This window comes from Macaca nemestrina, chromosome 7 (genome assembly GCF_043159975.1).
Source record: "Macaca nemestrina isolate mMacNem1 chromosome 7, mMacNem.hap1, whole genome shotgun sequence".
In the NCBI taxonomy this organism is placed as follows: Eukaryota; Metazoa; Chordata; class Mammalia; order Primates; family Cercopithecidae; genus Macaca; species Macaca nemestrina.
The window spans coordinates 70,833,802-70,855,366 of record NC_092131.1 but is presented as its reverse complement, the minus strand read 5'-3'; the positions used below and the strand labels follow the sequence as shown (position 1 = coordinate 70,855,366).

Below are 21,565 nucleotides of genomic sequence, written 5' to 3'. Positions count from 1 at the left end.
TGAGTTTTCCTTGATTTTTAGAATTAACCCTATTTCAAAAGTGTTGAAATATTTTTTAAAATCTAAAATCTCTAAAAAAAAAAGTTAGAATGTATAATAAGTAGGTCTTATTTAGTCTTAGGAAAAGCTGAAATGACCATCTCACTCCCTATGTGTTAATTATTTACTTCATTGTAGCTGTTTAAAACTTTTTACTGAGTTTTAGCTCATTAAATTATACATGTGGGTAATATTATTTGAAAATTGTATGAATGACCTTCAAATGCTAGGGGATGTTTTAGAGAGGCAGAGAAGAAACATTGCATTTTTGTTCTTTAGGTATGTATCTCTTCTCACCTAAAAAAAGTCATTAAAACACAAGCATTTAAAAATTGGTTTTAGTTCAATTGAATTTAACAATGAGATATAGTATGCTATGGCCTGATTTGCATCCATTAATTTACTCTTATGTCAGTGATGATGTGTTTTTATGCGTCTTAAAAATAGCTTGTTCAATTAAACCTTTCATTTTTCCCAAACAGTCCCAGTGGGCATTATCTAGTGTTTTTTGTCTCTTTAATTTTTGTTATTCTATTATATTCTATTCTATTGCTTTTATAGCATGCAGATGATGCTTGAATTTTACATAAAAGTATTTTTTTAAATAGTGTTTTATATGTTATTTTGTGATATTTAAAATATTTATATTTCTTTAAAAGCCTTATTTTTCTATTTCTTAAAAGCTCACTTTAGAGCCTCTGCTTTATATGTTAGTTATTTTTCTTTCTTGCATGTCATCCATTAAAGATTAGCTGTGGAAGGTTGGAGCATGGAGAGATTATGAATGACAGAACAACTCCTGTAGAATAATAATCAGTTTTTGGTATTTAATGCTGTTTGACTTTTGCAGACACATTTCTTATTAACCTTTGGTACAAAGAGAAATCCAGGTTCCTGATATCTCATGGAGAAGATGAATTTGAGATCCTCTTCCAATTAAACTGAAATAAAGCCAATATTAGGTTTTAGCCAAAAGAACTCCTTAGTTCCTAAGTCTTGTGTTTTTAAGTCTCTATCTATCTATCTATCTATCTATCTATCTATCTATCTATCTATCTATCTATCTATCTTCTAATCTGTCTTTCTGCATTTTAACCTGTAATTCAATGGTTACATAATTTGCTTAACTTACTTGTACTGATGATGCAAGCATTTGATTTTTCTCTTTAAACATAGATTTCTTTCTATGCATGCAAATTTAGACTGATACTTTGTAAATTAAAAAAATATATTGTCAATATATTTTTATTATAGAGAATGTTTATTTTCTTTTGGTAGGGAGAAGAGGAGTTTAATTGATATACTTTAATAGCAAGTATATCAAGATACCCTAGTGGATTAAAATGGGAGAAAAAATTATATTATAGAAAATGTTTACATTATTCTCTTGTGAAAAGATTATCTGTTACTATGTATCATATCTCAGATGATGTTGACCATCTAAGAGGAAGAAGAGTTAATTTTCTTTACCAGAATAGAAAATGGCATAATTTTTATCTTTAAGAAATAATACACATTGGAATCTAATTTTTCTGTGTATATAATGGGCATCAATAAAATGTGATAGCTTTTAACCTAATACTTCAATGCCTTAATAGTATTAAATTATAATGCTGCCTTAAATTTATATCTATATTTATTTTTTTAATTTGAAAAGAAAAGGGATTTCAAGGATATGACCACTAATTTCAGATAAGAACATGAAGGCCCATCTCTGTGAAACACAGCAGGTAGAAATATTGATAGACTATTGAATATATTACTATCTTTGGCTACAGAATTCTATGGATATGAATCAGAATGAATTCTGACGAGTGCCAGGTCAAATAATACTTGAGGAAAGAATATAACCAATTTTGTATCCTTGCTTCCTAGAAAAGTTTGTTTTTTTCTGGAAAAACAATAAAATTGCAGTAGACGGAGGATCCATTATATGTAAGAATAGCCAACAGCTGGAAATATTTTATTGGGTTTAACATACAGTGGACTTTAGCATAATGTCAAGCATTTGAAAATATATGTAATTAAGGTATTTACAACATAAAAATAACAAAAATAAAACTTTTCAGAAAGTTATCTAAAGACTCTTTCACATGTCTAATGATTCTAAAGAGGAAATGAGATTAGAAAATATTTAGATAGCACTTATATTTCAAATAATTTTCATGTTGGTATCTATTAAAATTTAATGCTGATAGTCTGTTTAGTAAATACACAAAAAATTTTAAAGTTATATTTCAAAAGGCATATAATTATCAATACTGATATTAATGCTTCAGGGATAAATTTTTCTCTTTCACATTGGAAAAGGTAGCTCCAACATCACATATATTAAATCTTTGAATGTAAGCATAGAACATATTTTCAGAAAAGTTTTTTATAAAGTCTTTGAGTTTTCTATAGTAAATACATGTGTATAGTAATCGAGGGTTTTTAAAAAAATGCTTTTGATTCATTGTCTTGCTACTGAAACGTACTATTTTGCATAATTTTCAAATTAATCTTGAACAGTTTCTGTACTGACACTGAGTGTATAAATTTACAGCAACTTTACAGAGGAAAGTTTGAAGTATATATTAAGAGTTTTAAAAGCTGACTTTTAATCTAGTCATCATACTTCTAGTAATTTTCTTAATTAGGTATGTATATACATAAAGATGTGTATACAAAGATATTCATTACAGTGTTGTTTATATAGCCAATAGTTGGAAACTTCCATAATCTCATATTAGGAGCATCTTAGTTGAATCATATATAGCATGTCCAAATGATAAAATTTCATGTGCTATTTTATGTTTTTGAAGAGTACTGAAGAATGTAGAAACATATGCTGCTTATTTTAATTACAGGGTTACAAGGCTATACTAAATATTTTTCTCCTTTAAATTTTTATGAGTTTGTACTACTTTTTAATCAGAAAAAGTTATTTACAAAGTAATTGTATAAAATGTTGCAAAGTCCAGTTTTAAAAAACAAATAGTCCCATCTATGAAAGAAGTTCTGGAGTAATCAGTTGAATTCAGCATTGTTATGCCAAAAACAGAAACATTGAACTAATTTGAGTAGGTTTTGGTTAATTTTCTACTGGTGTGGGTCATCTACCATCTAGTTTAAAATTTCCAATAACCAGTTTATGCAAAGAAGGAAAAATTACAATTATTAAGGAAATTAAAATATATAGTGTTTGTAGTTCTAGAATATATATTTGGTGGTTTTATAAATGCCAATTGTTCTCAGATTTGCAAGAAATCAATGTGACATCATTATAATTCTTCTCCAGATGGTTATTGCTCAGGTAAAACTGTAATGGTAGATATTCATAGAATCTGAGATTCTTTATATGTAGTAAAGTCTGATCTTTTACAAAATTATTGTCTATATTGCTTAGAATTTTCCAGCATGAATTATTATCCAGTTATTATTTGATATGTTTAAAATCCTAATGATTTATTTTTCCTTCTTTTTAATTTAGCCTTTTATGTTTACGTAACTACCATAGGATGTTAACAGATGGATTTTTTTTCCTGCAAAATGTCTGTCCTCCAAATTATGTTATTTAGAGAATCATGAGCCAATGTTTAAACTAGAATGTTATCCAAGGTACTGTCTCACTCTTACTGTATTTTAAAAGTAGTTTGAAAAGTGTGGAATATGGATTTGTCAATAGACTTGGGTCTACTAAGAAAATATGTACTCTGCCTTGACTCAATAAACTCATACTTAGTATGGTTCAGCTTCTTCATATTTACTCTTGCCCATATTAGAAAACAATTAGCTTACTAAACAAATTTGAGTATTTGGTTGAGGGGGGTACGGGTGATCCTCTCTGAATCTTTCTCATTTGACTAAGAATTATAGGATATTTGATAACCGTGTTTAAAAATGGAGATATCCAAATATTATTGTAAACACCCAATGATTTGTTTTACCTACACTATAAGTATTTTACTTGGTTGGCTTACATAGTAGCTAATAATATTTGTTAATGTAATTTAACTGCTGTGAACCTTTACTGAACAAATATTGAAATTTATTCAAGTCAAAGAAAGAGAATCTCTAATGACTTTTGTTAAAGCTTCTATTTAATAGTTAAGGAGAAAAGTTTGTATGACATATGAGATGCAATTAACAGTAGATTTTACATTTAATAAAAAGAAAGAAGCATGCGTATTTGCTTTATTCATTCCATCATAATTTGCATTAGAGCTGTGGGTGTTTAATGAGCAAATTCCAACTAAAATGCTATATTGATTTTCTAGTGAACTTTGTAATAGTCATCCACCTTGGAAAAGCTCAGTGTTTACAATTAAGTTTTCTTTACTAAAAATGTTTGAGAGTTGCATATTGATCCTTCGAAAGTACTGAATTCCAGAATCAGGATTTTTTATAAGCAACAAATTTCACATCTAACCTAATAGATGTTAAAAATTGTCATTCAGTTATACCTTAATTTTGGTTTTGAGGGTTTTTTGTTTTATTTTTAATTGACAAATAATAACTGTATATATTATTCCCTTAATTGATGTATGATTTGCAGATTTATGAAGTGCAATGTGATGTTTCAGTACATGTACATACATTGTGAAATGATCAAATCAGTCTGATTAACATATTTACCACCTCAAATACTTACTGTTTCTTGGTGATGAGGACATTTAAAATCCATTATTTTAGCTTTTTGAAATATACATTACTATTCATTATCAGTCACCTTGATGTGTAATAGATCACCAGAACCTATTCCTCCTGTCAAACTGAAAATTTTATTTTTTGACCAAGATCTCTCCTTTCCTCCTCCACCCTCACCCCCAGCCTCTGGTAGCTATTGTTCTACTCTCTACTTATGTGTGTCCCACATTTTTAGATTCCACATATGTGAAATCATGAGGTATTTGTCTCTCTGTGCTTGGCTTATTTCACCTAGCATAATGTCCTCTAGGTCTACTCATGTTGTTGCAAATGACAGAATATCCCTTCTTTTTTTCAGCTTTTCCAGCTGAGAAACCTAAATCCTACCCTTTAAAGGCTGTATTGTATTCCATTGTACCACATTAAAAAAATTCATTTATCCATTGTTTGGCATATCTGTTGTTTCCATATCTTGGCTATTGTGAGTAATGCTGCAATGAACATGGGAGTGTAGGCATCTCTTTAATGTACTTCTTTCAACTCCTTTGGATACATACCTGGAAGTGACACTGCTGGATCACATGGTAATCTATTTTTAGTTTTTTGTGGAACCTCATACCGTTTTCCAAAATGGCTGTACTAATTTACAATACCACCAACATTGTGTAATGGTTTGCTTTTCTCCACATCCACACCAACACTTGTTATCTTTCATGTTTTTGATAATAGCCAATCTAACAGGGGTGAGGTGATAGCTCATTGTGATTTTAGTTTGTCTTTCTCTTGTGATTAGAGATGTGCAGCTTTCTTTATATAACTGTTAGCCATTTGTCTTTTTTTGAGAAATATTTGTTAGGTTCTTTGCCCATTTTTATTTATTTTATTTTATTTAGTTTTCAGACTGAGCCTCACTCTGTCGCCCAGGCTGGAGTGCAGTGGCACGATGTTGGCTCACTGCAACCTCCAACTCCCGGGTTCAAACAATTCTTGTGCCTCAGCCTCCCGAATAACTGGGATTACAGGCTCATGCCACCAGGCCTGGCTAATTTTTGTATTTTTAGTAGAGACAGGGTTCCACCATGTTGGTCATGCTAATTGTTCTTGAGTAGTTCGAGTTCCATGTATATTTTTGGTATTATTCTTTTAATTAATGTGTCATTTGCAGATATTTTCTCTTACACTGTAGGTTGTCTCTTACTGTTGTTTCCTTAACTGTGCAGAAGCTTTTTAGTTTGATGCAATCCTATTAGTCTGTTTTTACTTTCATAGCATGTGCCTTTGGGGTCATATTCAGGAAGTCTCTGTCTAAACCAATGTCATGGAACTTTCCCCGTGTTTTCTTCTAGTAGTTTTACAGTTTCAGGTTTTATGTTTTAGTCTTCAGTGCATTTTAAACTGGTTCTTGAATAAGGGATGAGATGATGCTTATTTTTATTCTGCATGCAGATATCTAATTTTCCCAGCACCATTTATTGAAGAGATTGTACTTTCTCCATTGTGTGTTCTTGGTACCTTTGTTGAAAATCAGTTGACCATAATTGTGTGGGTTTATTTCTGGATGCTCTATCCTGTTCCATTGGTCAGTGTGTCTGTTTTTATGACAATACCATGCTGGTTTTTTTTTTTTTTTTTTTTTGAGACAAAGTCTTGCTCCGTCGTCCAGGCTGGAGTACAGTGGCGTGATCTCAGCTCACTGCATCCTCCATCTCCCAGGTTCAAGTGCTTCTCCTGCCTCGGCCTCCTGAGTAGCTGGATTACTGGAATGCACCACTTACGCCCAGCAAATTTTTGTATTTTTGGTAGATATGCGGTTTCACCATGTTGACCAGGCTGGTCTCGAACTCTTGACCTCAGGTGATCCATCAGCCTCGGCCTCCCAAAGTGCTGGGATTACAGGCGTGAGCTACTACACTCAGCCACCATGCTGTTTTGATTACTCTGGCTTTGTGATATATTTTAAATGGTAGTTACTTAAAATTGCTTTGACTGTTTGGGGTCTTTTGTGATTCCATATGAATTTTAGGATTGTTTTTTCTATTTCTATTTCTATTTCTGTGAAGAATTACAGTAGAATTTTGATAGGGATTGCATTGAATCTTTAGAGTAATGCCTTAATTTTGAAAAACATTCTTATCATTTATAAATTCTATAACTAGATTTTATGTGTTTGTGCATGTGTGTTTTCTGGCATTTAAAATTTTAACCTTAGAATACTTAAATGGCAACATCCTTTAAATGCACATATACATCTTTGGATTTGAAGTAGCATTAAAAAAAAAATGTTTTCTCTTGATCACACAGGACCAAAGAAGCCCTCTGTATATAATACTTACTTTTAAGCATAGAGATGTTTAGACTTATTACTAAAGCACCTGATATGCTAGTCTTACCTCTTTCATCAGGTACTATTTCATGTAAAGTGGTATATAACTTGCATTACAAGTAACTGTATAAAGATCTGGCCACAGTTTATAGAAATGAAAGGAAACCTATTGGCATTTAAAGTTTAGTAATTAGTATTTTAACATTTTGATATCTCAGAATATTTCAGGGTAGCATGTTGATCTATGCTTACATCACTATTTGCCATCATTTTGTCCCTTCTGTCTGGCCTACAAATTAGAAGTATTTTATTAGACTGATGTGCTGCCTGCTGCACTAAGGAGGCAACTTAGAAGTATATGATAATGTTAAACTTAAAAAATCTTAGAATACCATATTTTTGTTTGTTTGATTTTTGAGACCCTGTCTTGCTCTGTCTTCCAGGCTAGAGTGTAGTGGCACAATCTTGGCTTACTGCAACCTCCTGCTCCTAGGTTCAAGCAGTTCTCCTGCCGTAGCCTCCCAAGTAGGTGGGACTACAGGCGTGAGCTACCATGCCTGGCTAAGTTTTGTATTTTTAGTAGAGATGGGTTTTCATCATGTTGGTTAGGCTGGTCCTAAACTCCTGACCTCAGGGGATCCACCTGCCTTGATCTTCCAAAGTGCTGGGATTACAGATGTGAGCCACTGCAATATTTTTGATAAACTATTATTAATATAAATATGGTATGCAGCATACAATATAGAATGGATTCAGAATAATTTTTCTTTCAGTCCCTTACATAATTTTTGCCTGCCAATGAAAAAGGCTAAAAATTGAGGAATTTTGACTTAGATTTTTAATATGTGAGTAGTACAAATTAATCAAAACCACATTATTAATATGTCTAGGAATTAAGTCACATTGTGACTGTGGTTTGAGTATTTACTGTAGTGGTAGAATGGAACTAACATTTGTTGATGATCCACTTTATTTTATTTATTTGGCCAAGAGCTTTCATATATTTTCTAATTGAATTTTTCATAACATCATGAATAGTGGTATTTTACCCATTTTATATACCTGAACTTCAACTAAAATAATGTAAGAAATTAACAAAAACAAGGTTGCTAACCCTTAATACCTTAGATCACAATTAAAACTCATATTCTTCCATACACCATGCTATTAACCATACTATGCAAGATACACCATGTTGGTTTCTCCAAGCTGTTATTACTGCCCTTACTGGTAGGATATTCTGTAGCATTAGAAGGGAAAAATAAAATTCATTTTTGTGTACTACAGTTGATAGAAGTTGCTGTCGAAACAGCATGAGGCGCCAGGCGTGGTGGCTCACACCTGTAATCCTAGCACTTTGGGAGGCCAAGGCAGGTGGATCACCTGAGGTCAGGAGTTCGGGACCAGCTTGGCCAACATGGCAAAACCCCATCTCTACTAAAAATACAAAAAATTAGCTGGGTATAGTGGTGGGCGCCTGTGATCCCAGCTACTCAGGAGGCTGAGGCAAGAGAATTGCTTGAACCCGGGAGGCGGAGGTTGCAATGAGCTGAGATTTCACTATTGCACTCCAACCTGGGCAACAGAATGAGACTCTCAAAACAAACAAACAACAACAACAACAAAAAACCAGCATGGGGAATTGATACAGTAGTCCCATCTTATCTGTGGTTCCTTTTTCCACGGTTTCAGTTATTCAAAGTCTGAAAATATTGTGAAACATTTCAGAAATAAACAGTTCATAAGTTTTAAATTACATATTGTTTTGAGTAGTGTAATGAAATTTTATGCCATCTTGCCCAGGGTGTGAACTGACTGGCTAGTTAGATCCATGCTGAATACTCTACCACCACTTTTCCACTACTTACAATTTAAGAAATACAATAATAACTTTTTTTTTTTTGAGACAGGGTCTTACTCTGTCATCCATGCTGAGTGCAGTGGCACAATTACAGCTTACTGCAGCCTGTACCTCCTAGGCTCCAGCTGGGTTTCACCAAGTTGGCCAGGCTGGTTTCAAATTTCTGGGCTTAAGTGATTCTCCCACCTCGGCCTACCAAATTTTTATTTTTTTGTAGAGACAAGGTCTCACTATGTTGGCCAGGCTGGTCTCGAACTCCTGGGCTCAAGTGATTCTCCCGCCTTGACCTGCCAAAATGCTGGGATTATAGGTGTGAGCTACCATGCTGGGCCTAATAACTATCTTGATTAACTGTATATTAATCTGTAACAATCCTTGGGCAGGGATCCAATGCTTTACAAACTAAAAGAGAATTTCAAAATATTTCTGAAGTTTATTTTGTAGTTCGACAGTATAAATAAAATTTGGTTCAGCAATTCAGGTATTTGAGGCCCTCTTTGTCTAATGTTGCAGTAATATTATTATTTTTTTTTTGAGATGGAGTTTTGCTCTCATTGCCCAGGCTGTAGTGCGATGGTGTGATCTCGGCTCACTGCAACCTCCACCTCCCGGGTTCAAGCAATTCTCCTGCCTCAGCCACCTGTGTAGCTAGGATTGCAGGCATGTGCCACCACGCCCGGTTAATTTTGTATTTTTAGCAGAGGCGGGGGTTTCACCATGTTGGCCAGGCTGGTCTTGAACTCCCGACCTCATGTGATTCGCCCACCTTGGCCTCCCCAAGTGCTGGGATTACAGGCGTGAGCCACCGTGCTGGCCCACATTGCAGTAATGTTTTAAAAAATTATGTAAGATTTCAAACATACAAACAATAAAATTATGCTTAAGAAATGATAATTTCAGATAACATTAAAGCTCCTGATACAGTGCTGCAAAAATCTAGATGATGCCATTTGTATTAAAATCTATATCAACAGTGTCCCCTGCTCTGTGCAGATGTGCACTACTATAACAGCACAGCATTGTCCTATTTTATTCTTCCCTTACCCATTTTCTTTCCTCCCCTTCCACCTTCCCACTGAGATAATTACTATTTTGAATTTTGTGTTTACCCTTTTCATGATCATTGTATTATTATTTATTTATTTGATACTGAGTCTCACACTGTCACCCAGGCTGGAGTGCAGTGGCGCAATCTCGGCTCATTGCAACCTCCGCCTCCTGGGTTCACGCCATTCTCCTGCCACAGCCTCCCGAGTAGCTGGGACTACAGGCGCCTACCACCATGCCTGTCTAATTTTTTGTATTTTTAGTAGAGACGGGGTTTCACCATGTTAGCCAGGATGGTCTTGGTCTCCTGACCTGGTAATCTGCCCGCCTAGGCCTCCCAAAGTGTTGGGATTACAGGCGTGAGCCACCGTGCCTGCCCTGCTCATTGTATTATTTTTACTAACTGCGTCTATTCATAAGTAGTGGGTAGAGTTGTTTTACTTTGAAACTTGCTATTTTTGCCAGCATTTTGTTTTTGAGATTTGTCCATTTGTCCATAGTGAAGTCATTTTAAATGCTGGGTAGTATTCCATTCTGAATGTAATTTATTTATTCCTGTTAATGTTGATGGACATTTGGGTTATGCCTAACCTTTTGCTGTTATAAGCAATGCTGCAGTAAGTATTTTTGTACATGTTTACATTTACATATGTGCATGAATTTCTCTAGGCTACATATCAAAGAGGGGATTTGCGAGGCTAGGCCTATCTTCAACTTCAATAAACATTGCCAAATTGCTCTTCAGATGGTTGTAGAAATGTATCTGCCTATCTGCAATATGTATGAGAGTTTTCTTTATTTCACAGGCTTACAACATTTGCTATTATTAGACCTTTAAATTTTTGCTCTTTTTAGGGGTATGAAGTGGTATCCCAGTTTTGCAGTACCTATTACTAAAAATACTATTTTCTGAATTGATTAATTGATATTAATTCAGTTTAATGAGTAGTCCTTACAATAATAATTACTTATGGCTTTTATTTTTGCTAAAGGTATACATTTCTCCTTTATTTTCTATGATTGATTGTGTGCTTTATATATTTTGGTAGCTCTGGTTGAAGAAGTGTATTTTGCACAGAAGGAACGTGATAAAGCTGTTATGTCTAGACTGCAATTAGCCATTGAGGAGAGAGATGAAGCAATTGCACGAGCGAAGCATATGGAAATGTCTCTAAACATGTATGTACACTTTTAAAACTCTGTATGATATTAGGAGCACTTATAAAAGGTATGCTTTAGGTGGTAGTTACGTATTCAAAAATGTGACTCATTCTTAATGTGTTACCCTAGGAAATTGCATGTCTCCAGTCTTTTTCTTTCTTTCTTTTTTTCTTTTTTTTTTGAGATGGAGTCTTGCCCTGTTGCCCAGGCTAGAGTGCAGTGGCGCAATCTCAGCTCACTGCAGCCTCCGCCTCCCGGGTTCAAGCGATTCTCCTGCCTCAGCCTCCCGAGTAGCTGGGACCACAGGCACCTGCCACCATGCCTGGCTAATTTTTTTACTTTTAGTAGAGATGGGGTTTCACCATGTTAGCCAGGGTGGTCTCAGACTCCTGATCTTGTGATCCGCCCACCTTGGCCTCCCTAAGTGCTGGGATTACAGGCGTGAGCCACCGTGCCCGACCTCTCCAGTCTTTTTCTAAAACCTTAGGCATGCTAGTTTGCCTGTCAGGAATAGCAGTCAATTTAAAAAAAGAGAGAAAGAATTGCACATCACTCTCAATACAATTACTTTCTTTATTTCTTCATAGTTTTGTTGTTCCTTCATATGTGACTCCTCTTTTTATTATCTCCTCTTCTCCTTATTATCACTTTTAAAATTTATTTGAGCCATCTAAGTCTTTCACTGCTCTCTGCTTAATATCCCTGTTCCTGTTCTTTACTATTTTTTACTTGCAGTTTTTTTTAGCTTTGGTTTTTAAACTTGAGTGATACTTGAATAGGGTGGAGCCTAAGAATCTACATTTTTTAAAGCAACCCAGGTGATTCTGATAGATAAATGATGGACTACACTTAGAGAAACAATGCCCTAGAAATATGTACTTTTCAAATTCTAATGTACAATCTAATCACTTGGGTGATCTTGTCAGAATGCAGATTCTGGTTCATTAGGCCTGGGTTGGGACCAGAGATTCTGTCCTTATAACAAGCTCCCAGATGTTACACATGATGGTAGTCTAAGGAATATGCTTTAGTGGAAAGGCCCTAGAACATCTAGAAATATGTTACCTGTACAGATAGATAGAATCCAGTAATCTAATATTTAGTGATCAATCAGCATACTTATGGCATGTTTACTTTGTCCCGTGTTGTAGTAGACTCTTGGAGGAACGGAGTAAAGTGCTAATTAAAACATGGTTCACTGGGGAGACAAAAAGCCACAAATAATTAATAATATGTGTTCAACTTGTGATTAGGTAATATTTGTTTTTTGTTTAGATTAATGATTTCATTTTTTTGAAGATTGATAGGCTCATTGTAGACCATTAAACTTGTTGGAAAAAAAAAAAACAAATAAAGGAACAAAAACATTCACCTAAATTCCACAATGCCTATTCCAAAATAACCATCTTTATCCATAGGGAAACATTATTTCAAACATTTTCTCTTATATACTTAAATATCATTACCTAGAAGGATAGATGGCTTGGGGTTGATTGGAGGTAGCTATAGATTTAATTCGATAAAAATCAATTCATTCTCTACATGTTGTTGTATTTGAGAAGCAGTGTAATGTAGAGACTAAGAGCACAGATTCTGAACCCAATCTATCTTTGAATATTGGTTCTGCTGCTTCCTTGCTGTATAGCGATGGACAAATTACCCAAAGTCTATAAGGCTCAGTTTTTTGGTCTACAAAATGTATATAATAGTGCAGGTTATGAGGACTTATACAGGTTGTCATAAGGACTAAATTACTTGTTGACTATATATGTATATATGTAAAATATTTGATATATATAATTAAAAAATATATATGTATGTATGGGTTGGTTGTTTGTTTAGAGACAGAGTCTTGCTACATCACACAGGCTGGAGTGCAGTGGTGTAATCAGAGCTCATTGCAGACTTGAAGTGGACTTAAGTGATCCTCCTACCTCAGCCTCCCAAGGAGCTATGACTACAGGGACTTCAGGCACATGCCACCATGCTTGGCTAATTTGTAAAGTTTTTTGTAGAGGTGGGGTCACACTGTGTGGCCCAGGCTGTTTTCAAACTCTGGGCCTCAAGCGATCCTCTCACCTTGGCCTTCCAAAGCCCTGAGATTACAGGCATGAGCCATTGCACCTAGCCAAATCACTGAATATTGAAAAGTACGTGGCTCATAGTGGGTGCTATGTAAGTGTTAACTTGAATTTAAGAGTAATAGTCAATTGAAGTGAAATTGAAGAAAATTTTGAACTTCATGCAATATTTTCTCTCAACAAACTATATTTATTTTCTAAACACTCTTCTAATAACAAATGAGACTGAAAAAAAGATGTTGGAGTCATCAAATTTTTTTCTTTTATTTAATATATATTTATTTTTAAAAATTGAATAGAGCCGTGGTTTCGCCATGTTGCCCAGGCTGGTCTCGAACTCCTGGACTCAAGCAATCTGCCTGCCTCAGTTTCTACAAAAAAAAAATTATTTAAAAAATTTAGCTTGACATGGTGATAAATGCCTGTAGTCCCAGCTACTTTATAGGCTGAGGTGGGAGGATCGTTGAGCCCCAGAGATGGAGGTTGCAGTGAACCTATGCACTCCAACCTGGGTGACAGAGCAAGATCTTGTCTCAAGAAAAAAAAAAAAAAGATAAATACATAGCTCAGAGGGTGGCAAGTAGGACATGATTGCAGTCTCATTTTCATTCTTTCTGGGCCTGATAATTAAAAGGGCTTGCATTCCTCAGATAAAAGTTCTTTTCTCATATGAAAGAAAGAAAGAAGCACTTTAAAACTCCACTTTTTTCATTAAGAATTTCACATTAAAAAATCTGTAAAAGTTGTATTCATTTCTATAGCCATGTTAGTTTTTATAGCCAAAGTGTGCCCTGTTGTTTAATCTTAACTTTAAAAGGATTGAATAATCATTGCTGGAAGTTTTATCATAGATAGCATTTTTATCCCTGAGTTTTTTATTGTGAGGAATCACTGGGTGCGTCAGTGGAAACAAAAACACAAACTCAACGTGCTTTTTTCTTTTCTCTTATTCAACACAACAGTCAACACAGAAGCCTTTTTTGACCAAATGTGTAGTTATTTTCCCCACACACCAAGTAAGTAATCAGTTCTGCAGTAGACACCAGCTGGGTGTCCTCCAATTAAATTCTGACACTATCCACCTGGAGAAAGCATCAGATCCCATAGGTTGAGGGCTCAGTCCCACAAGACTGGCCCTGCTTCAGACAAAAATCGTTAAGTCCAGGCCTCTGAAACTTCTGACTGACCAGCTTCAAGTGAGGGTTCATACAGTTCCCTCTTTGGGTTCGATTAATTTGTTAGAGCAGCTCACAGAACTCAAGGAAAACTTACATTTATTATAAAGGATATGACAAAGGATACAGATGAAGAGATGCATAGGTCAAGGTATGGGGGAAGAGGTGCAGAGCTTCCATGCCCTCCTTGGGTACACCACCCTCCAGGAACCTCCACATGTTCAGCTATTAGGATGCTCTAGGAATCCTGTCCATCTGGGTCTTTTATGGAGACTTCATTACGTAGGCATGATTGATTAAACCACTGGCCATTGGTGATCAACTTAACTGCCAGGCCCCTCTGCAGAGGTTGGGGGTTGAAGCTCAGAGTCACAACCTTTTAATCATACAGCCTTCCTCATGACCAGCCTCCATCCAGAAGGTATCTAAGGGCTGCCAGCTATCAGTTAATCATTAGCATACAAAAAGACATCACTTTGGAGATTGCCTGTAGGTGAGGAAAGGAGTGGGGGAGTGGAATGATGACCAAATATTTATTTCACAATATCACAGCAGGTGAATGAATTTCACTTTCAAAGTAAGAGCTCATAAATACCTTATTCTCTGATTTAACATGCTTCAGATTGGTTGTGTGTTATCCTTGTATTCAAGTTTTTTTATGAATATAATTCTTGAGTCAAGTATCCTTTTATTCTAAACATTGTAAAAATGTTACTCTCTTGTCTTCTGTTATTGTTTGCCTGAAAAGAAGTCTTGAGATCAATCAGATTCCCGATCCCTTTGTGTGTGTGGGTTTTGTTTGTTTGTTGTTTGTTTTTTGAGACAGAGTCTTGCTCTGTCACCCAAGCTGGAGAGCAGTGATGTGATCTCAGCTCACCACAACCTCCGCCTCTGGGATCCAAACTATTTTCCCACCTCAGCCTCCCAAGCAACAGGGACTACAGGTGAGTGCCACCACACCTGGCTAATTTCTGTATTTTTAGTGGAGATGGGATTTCACCATGTTGGCCAGGCTGGTCTGGAACTCCTGACTTCAAATGATCCACCCACCTCAGCCTCCCAAAGTGCTGGGATTACAGGCATGAGCCACCATGCCTGGCTGTGTGTGTGTGTGTGTGTGTGTGTGTGTGTGTCTGCCTTTTTTTTTGTCAGATACCTGAAGGATTCATCCTTTATTCTTAAAGTAGGGCTGAATCAGGGCAATTGTGTTCATCATTCTTTAATAAGGTTTTGGGGACCACAGCATGCTTTTCAAAGGATTATTTGATTCTTCCTTTATTTCATGGAAATTTTACCTTTTTAAAAAAATTTAACTTTTATTTTAAGTTCAGGGGTGTATTTGCAGGTTTACTATATAAGTAAACTTGGGTTTTGGGGTTGTTTTGTACAGATTATTTCATCACCCCAGTATTAAGCCTAGTATCCATTAGTTTTTTTTCCTGATCCTCTACTTCCTCCCATCCTCCATGCTCCAATAGGCCCCAGGTCTGTTGTTCCACTCTATGTGTCCGTGTGTTCTCATAATTTAGCTCCCACTTATAAGTGATAACATGTGGTATTTGGTTTTCTGTTCTGGCATTAGTTTGCTAAGGATAATGGCCTCCAGCTCTGTCCATGTTCCTGTGAAGGACATGATCTTGTGCTTTTTTATGGTTCCGTGCTATTATTTCGTGGAAATTTTACTTTCTAAATAAGTTTTTTTGTAGAGATAGGGTCCTGCTATGTTGCCCTGGCTGGTCTCAAACTCCTGGCTTCAAGCAGTCCTCCCTCCTTGGCCTCCCAAGGTGATGGGATTATAGCTGTGAGCCATCACAACTGGCTCATGAGAATTTTAGGTCTACAAAGGTTTTGGATTTTAGGTTTTCTACTTTAGAGACTCCAGATACACTTATACGGGACATTTTTGTCCTTATATGTTATCTATTCAATAATGATTAATATTTTAATCTGCTTTTGCATTCACTGTGATGATTACAAATCTTTCCTTTATGTTGGTAATCCCAATTGTCATTGTTCCTTTCCATGGTCTTTCTAATTAATGTATGTAATTTTTATTTATTTGTTTATTTTTGATTCTCAATTTATTTCCTTAAGTTTTATATTTCTCTTTTCACTTTATTGTTTTAGCCCCTTCTCTTTTATTGAAACGATTTTCTTTTCTTTTTCTTTATAAAATGCCAACCATGGGTAGGAAAATTTTCTTCTTTCCCTTGTGTCTTATTTCATTCATGCTGCCGCAAAAATAGAATACCTGAGACTAGGTAATTTATAATGAACAGAAATTTATTGGCTCACAGTTCTGGAGGCTTGAAATTCAAGATCAAGGTGCTGGCAACTTTCAAGGGCCTTTTTGCCGAGTCATCACATGGTGGAAAGCAGAAGGGCAAAAACAGGCAAAAGGGAGCTAAACTTGCCCTTCTATAATGACATTAATTCATCCCATAAGAGAGGAGCCTAGTGGCCTAATCACCTCTCAGAGGTCTTACTTCTTAATACTGTTACCATGGCATTTATTTATTTATTTATAGACAGAGTCTCGCTCTGTCTCCCAGGCTAGAGTGCAGTGGCGCTATCTTGGCTCCCTGCAAGCTCCGCCTCTCAGCTCCCTGCAAGCTCTGCCTCCCGGGTTCATGCCATTCTCCTGCCTCAACCTCCCAAGTAGCTGGGACTATAAGCGCCTACCACCACGCCCAGCTAATTTTTTGTATTTTTAGTAGAGACGGGGTTTCCTTGTGTTAGCCAGAATGGTCTCTATATCTGGATCTCGTGATCCGCCCGCCTCAGCCTCCCAAAGTGCTGGGATTACAGGCGTGAGCCACCGCGCCCGGCTGACAATTAAATTTTAACGTGAGTTTTGGAGAGGACAAACATTCAAATCATAGCACCTTGGTTTATGTTTTCTCATTTTATTACAAACTAATTTCTTTTGCATGTTTTGTGTTGTATTCGTGGTGTATTCACAGTTGCCATATCATTTCTTTGCATCTTGCTCATATTTGAAATAGGCAATTTTGTTAAAAACTTTTAGCAGAACATAATGGTACAAGTGAATTTTCCTTAATAAACTTTTTTTTTTTTTTTTTTTTTTTTTTTTGAGAAGGAGTCTCACGCCTCGCTTTCGTCGCCCAGGCTGGAGTGCAGTGGCATGATCTTGACTGACTGCAACCTCCACCTCCCGGGTTCAAGCTATTATTCTCCTGCCTCAGTCTCCTGAGTTGCTGGGATTATAGGCACCTGCCACCCCCCCGGCTAATTTTTGTACTTTTAGTAGAGACAGGTTTTGCCATGTTGACCAGGCTGGTCTCGAACTCCTGACCTCAGGTGATCTGCCCGCCTCGGCCTCCCAAAGTGCTGGCATTACAGGTGTTAGCCACCATGCTCAGCCTCCTAAACATTTTATTTTTAGGCCTGTTTGCCTTCTTTGAGCTGCCATTTCTTGGCAAGGCATTGCTTTTGCTACCTTTCTATATAACCCTAGGGCAATGGGATGGGAATGGAGTTTGGTAAGACCTTTCTGGGACTGTATGCTCCTTTTGTGGGAGGTTCTGTCCTCTGCTTATGGGATTTTGTTTGGTGCCGTACATTAAGGGTTCATGCTATCTGGTCTCTCTATATGTATCCTAATTTCATGGGGATATTGCTTTTGGGCTTTTATTTGTTTCACTATTGTAGTAAAACATGGCCAGCCTTGATTCTTGCTTCCTCTATATAGATTCTTAGGTAATACAGGCTTTTCTTCATGAAAAATTTTTGTTAGTTTTCTCTGGGCTGTCTACTCAACTCATTCTCAGATTATTTCTAAGCTGTGTGGTATCAGTGAAAATTTCTGTTTTGTTAGCTCACTGTCTTCCCAACACCTGTTTCATAGGTAATCTAGCCAAAATAATCATCTCTGCACCCTGCACTCCCTCCCTATTTAAAAAAATTACTACATGACAGCCTACTTTCTTTACCATTTGGTTAATTTGCATATTCTATTCATGTAGGTATATGATGGGATAAGTAGACTTGGGTGTTCAGATTTCACTGTGCCATCTTTACTTGGAATTCCAAGTTTTTAAAGATTTTTTAAAAATTGTAGAGTAGTTTTAGATATCTAGAACAGTTGTGAAGATCATACAGATAGTTGCGGCATAATCCTCACCCACTTTCTCTTATTGTTAACATCTTACATTACCATGGTACTTTTGTCACAGGGGAGAATTCAGTATTGTTACATAACTATTAACTGAACTCTATACTTCTTTTAGATTTCACTATTTTTTCTAAAATATCCTTTTTATGCTCTAGGATCCTAACCAGGATTGGATTTAGTTTGTATATGTCCCTAGCCCGTCCTGGGCTGTGACATTTTTCTCTAACTTTTCTTGTGTTTTAAGACCTTGATAGTTTTGAGGCATATTGATCAAGGTATTTTACACAGAATGTCTCAATTTGGGTTTTTCTCATGGTTATGTTGGGGTTATGAGTTTTTAGGATGAAGACTACAGAAGTGAGTGCCATTTTCTTCATATCATTTCAAGGCTATATTCTACTGATTGGATTTACTACCAGTAATATTAACCTTGATGGCCAAGGTATGGTTTGCTAAGTTTCTCCACTGTAAAGTTACTTACCTCCATTCCTTTGTTCATACTCTACTCTTTGGAAGCACATCACTAAGTACAGTCCATCCTAAAGAATGAAGATGAGAGGTTGTTGAGCTCTACCTCGTGCAGGGGAGAATATTTACATAAATTATATGTAACACTTTAATACAGGAGATTTGTCTCTTTTCCCATTTATTTATTTATTCAGCCATTTGTGTCAGTATGGATTCATAGGTGTTCATTTAATACTTTGGATTGTAATCTAATACTATGTTATATATGTTGTTGCTTGAAATGTTCTACCTTTGTGGATTGGAAGCTCTTTCGGGTTAGCTCCTATATTTCTTTGACGTGTCCCCATTCCTTTCTGTCATTTATTTGTTTTTGTTTTGAGACAGGGTCTTGCTTTGTTGTCCAGGCTGGAGTGCAGTGGCATGATTACAGCTCACTGCAGCCTTGACCTCTTGGGCTCAAGCAATCCTCCCACCTCAGCCTCCCCAGTAACTGGGACTGCAGGCGCTCACTTGGCTAATGCCTGGCTAATTTTTAGAAATTATTTTAGAAACAGAGTCTCACTGTATTGCCTAGGCTAGTCTCAAGATCCTGGGCTCAAATGATACTCTGCCTCAGCCTTCCAAAGTTCTGGAATTACAGGCAAGAGCCACTACATCTGGTCTCTTCTGATTTTTGAACATTTTCTTTTTGGCATGACAGAAAGCTCCAGGGTCACCTTATGTAAGGATGTATAGAGCTGTGCCCCTCCAGTAGATTCAGTCATTCCTCCAAGGAACTCTAGATCCTTTTATTAGAAAATAGTATTAGAAACCAAGATCTGGGTGTGAGGTGTGCCCTTTGTTGTGGGAGTATGACTGCTTCTAGACCATTTCTGCAGACAGAGTAGGATACACACACACACACACACACATGTGTATATATACACTAACTGATGTATACACACACATATCTCTTATTTATACACCTATCCATTTGTATCTATATCAAGCTGAACATAAGTTCACACTGATGTTCTTAATTCTAATCCATTACCATACTGTTTATTATAGCCTTCCCCTTTTGTTCATCTGTAAATTACTCTACCCAGTGGTGACAAAACTGGCCCCCACTAACCACCATCTATTTACTTATTTGTTGAAACCCAGTATACATTATAACTCTTTCTGAGTCATTAACATATAACTCCATGAGAATTAACTTTAGCAATGAGAATGTACTATGTATACTTCTTTTAGTGTTTAGTTTTATAGTTTCAAGACACCATTTTCCAAAATTACTTAAATTGGCTCCTTCCTCCGCCCCACCTCTTTAAGTGAGTTTAGGCCATTTTTTAAAAATATAATTAGAGTTATTTATCGTAGTCTGCATTCTATCCTAGTGTCCTTTGATCTCCTAGTTGGTTTCTTTGTATGCATACATTAAGGTTCACTATGTGCTGTAAATATCCGTGGGTTTTGACAAATGTGTAGTGTCATGTATCCAAATTAGTTCTGCCACTTTAAAATCCCCACTGCTGCTTCTACTCAAATCTTCCTTCCTTCCCAACTCTGTGGCAACTACTGACCTGCTTTCTTCCCCTGACAGTCTTTCCTTTTTTAGAATGTCATGTTAATGGAATCATACAATATGTAGACTTTTCAAACTGGCTTCTTTCATTTAGCAAAATGCATTCATGTTAATGCATTAATTTATATTATGTTCTTTTTTTCTTGTTGAATAGTATTCCATCGTATGGAAGTATCACAGTTTTTGATTCCTTCCTTTGTATAAAGGATATCTTGGTTACTTCTATTTTTGGTGATTTTGAGTAAAGTTGCTCTAAGTATTCATATACAGGTTTTTGTCTGGACATACATTTTCAAATCAGTTGAGTAAACCCAGTAGCAATACTGCTGAATCATAAGTTAAATCCATGTTAATTTTACGGGAAACTGCCAAATTCTTTTCCAGAGTGGCTATACTAGCAACGAATCAGAGTTCCTGTTGCTGTATATCCTTCCAAGCATTTGAAACTGTTGTTTTTGTTTTGTTTTGTTTCTTATTTTGGATGTTAGCCATTCTAACAGGTGTGTAGTAGTATCTTAGTATTTTTATTTGCATTTCCCTGATGACAGATGATATTGAGCATCTTTTTAAATGTTTATTTTCCATCTGCATATCTTCTTTGGTAAAGTGTTCAGGTATTTGGATAGTTTTTCAAATTGGATTTTTTTTTCTTATTATTTAAAATAGTTGTTTATATTCTGGATATAAGTCCTTTATCAGATATGTGGCTTGCAAATATTTTCTTCTAGTCAATGTCTTGTTTTTCTGAGTCTCTTAGTGTGTTTGGCAGAACACAAGTTTTAAATTTTGGTAACACTTAAATTTTGATAACAATTTTTTTTTCTTTTGCTTATGGACATTCTTATATTCTACCACCATTTGTTGAAAAGTCTGTCATTTCTACATTAAATTTCCTTTGCATCTCTGTCAAAAATAAGTTGACTCTTTATCTGTGGGTTAATTTCTGAATTTACTGTTCTGGTTCATTAACCTATATGTTGATCCCTTTGTCAATATCACATAATCTTGATAGTGAGTCTTGAAATTAGGTGGAGTCTTTCAACTTTGCTCTTTTATTATAAAATTGTTTTGGCTATTCT

The 21,565-nt window shown here is 35.9% G+C and overlaps 1 protein-coding gene across 24 annotated transcripts in view; it reads left to right on the top strand.

The window, feature by feature from the left end:
- Positions 1-21,565, top strand: part of LOC105478006 (mirror-image polydactyly 1) — a 402,680-nt gene that overhangs the window by 81,090 nt on the left and 300,025 nt on the right. For all 24 annotated transcript variants that reach the window (XR_011625931.1, XR_011625930.1, XM_011734956.3 and 21 more), the window contains one exon: positions 10,949-11,078. Coding sequence is in view for 22 of the 24 variants with exons in the window: in XM_011734956.3 (XP_011733258.2) it covers positions 10,949-11,078 (130 nt within the window). In the remaining 2 variants the exon portion in view is untranslated. The remainder of the gene's footprint in view (positions 1-10,948; positions 11,079-21,565) is intronic.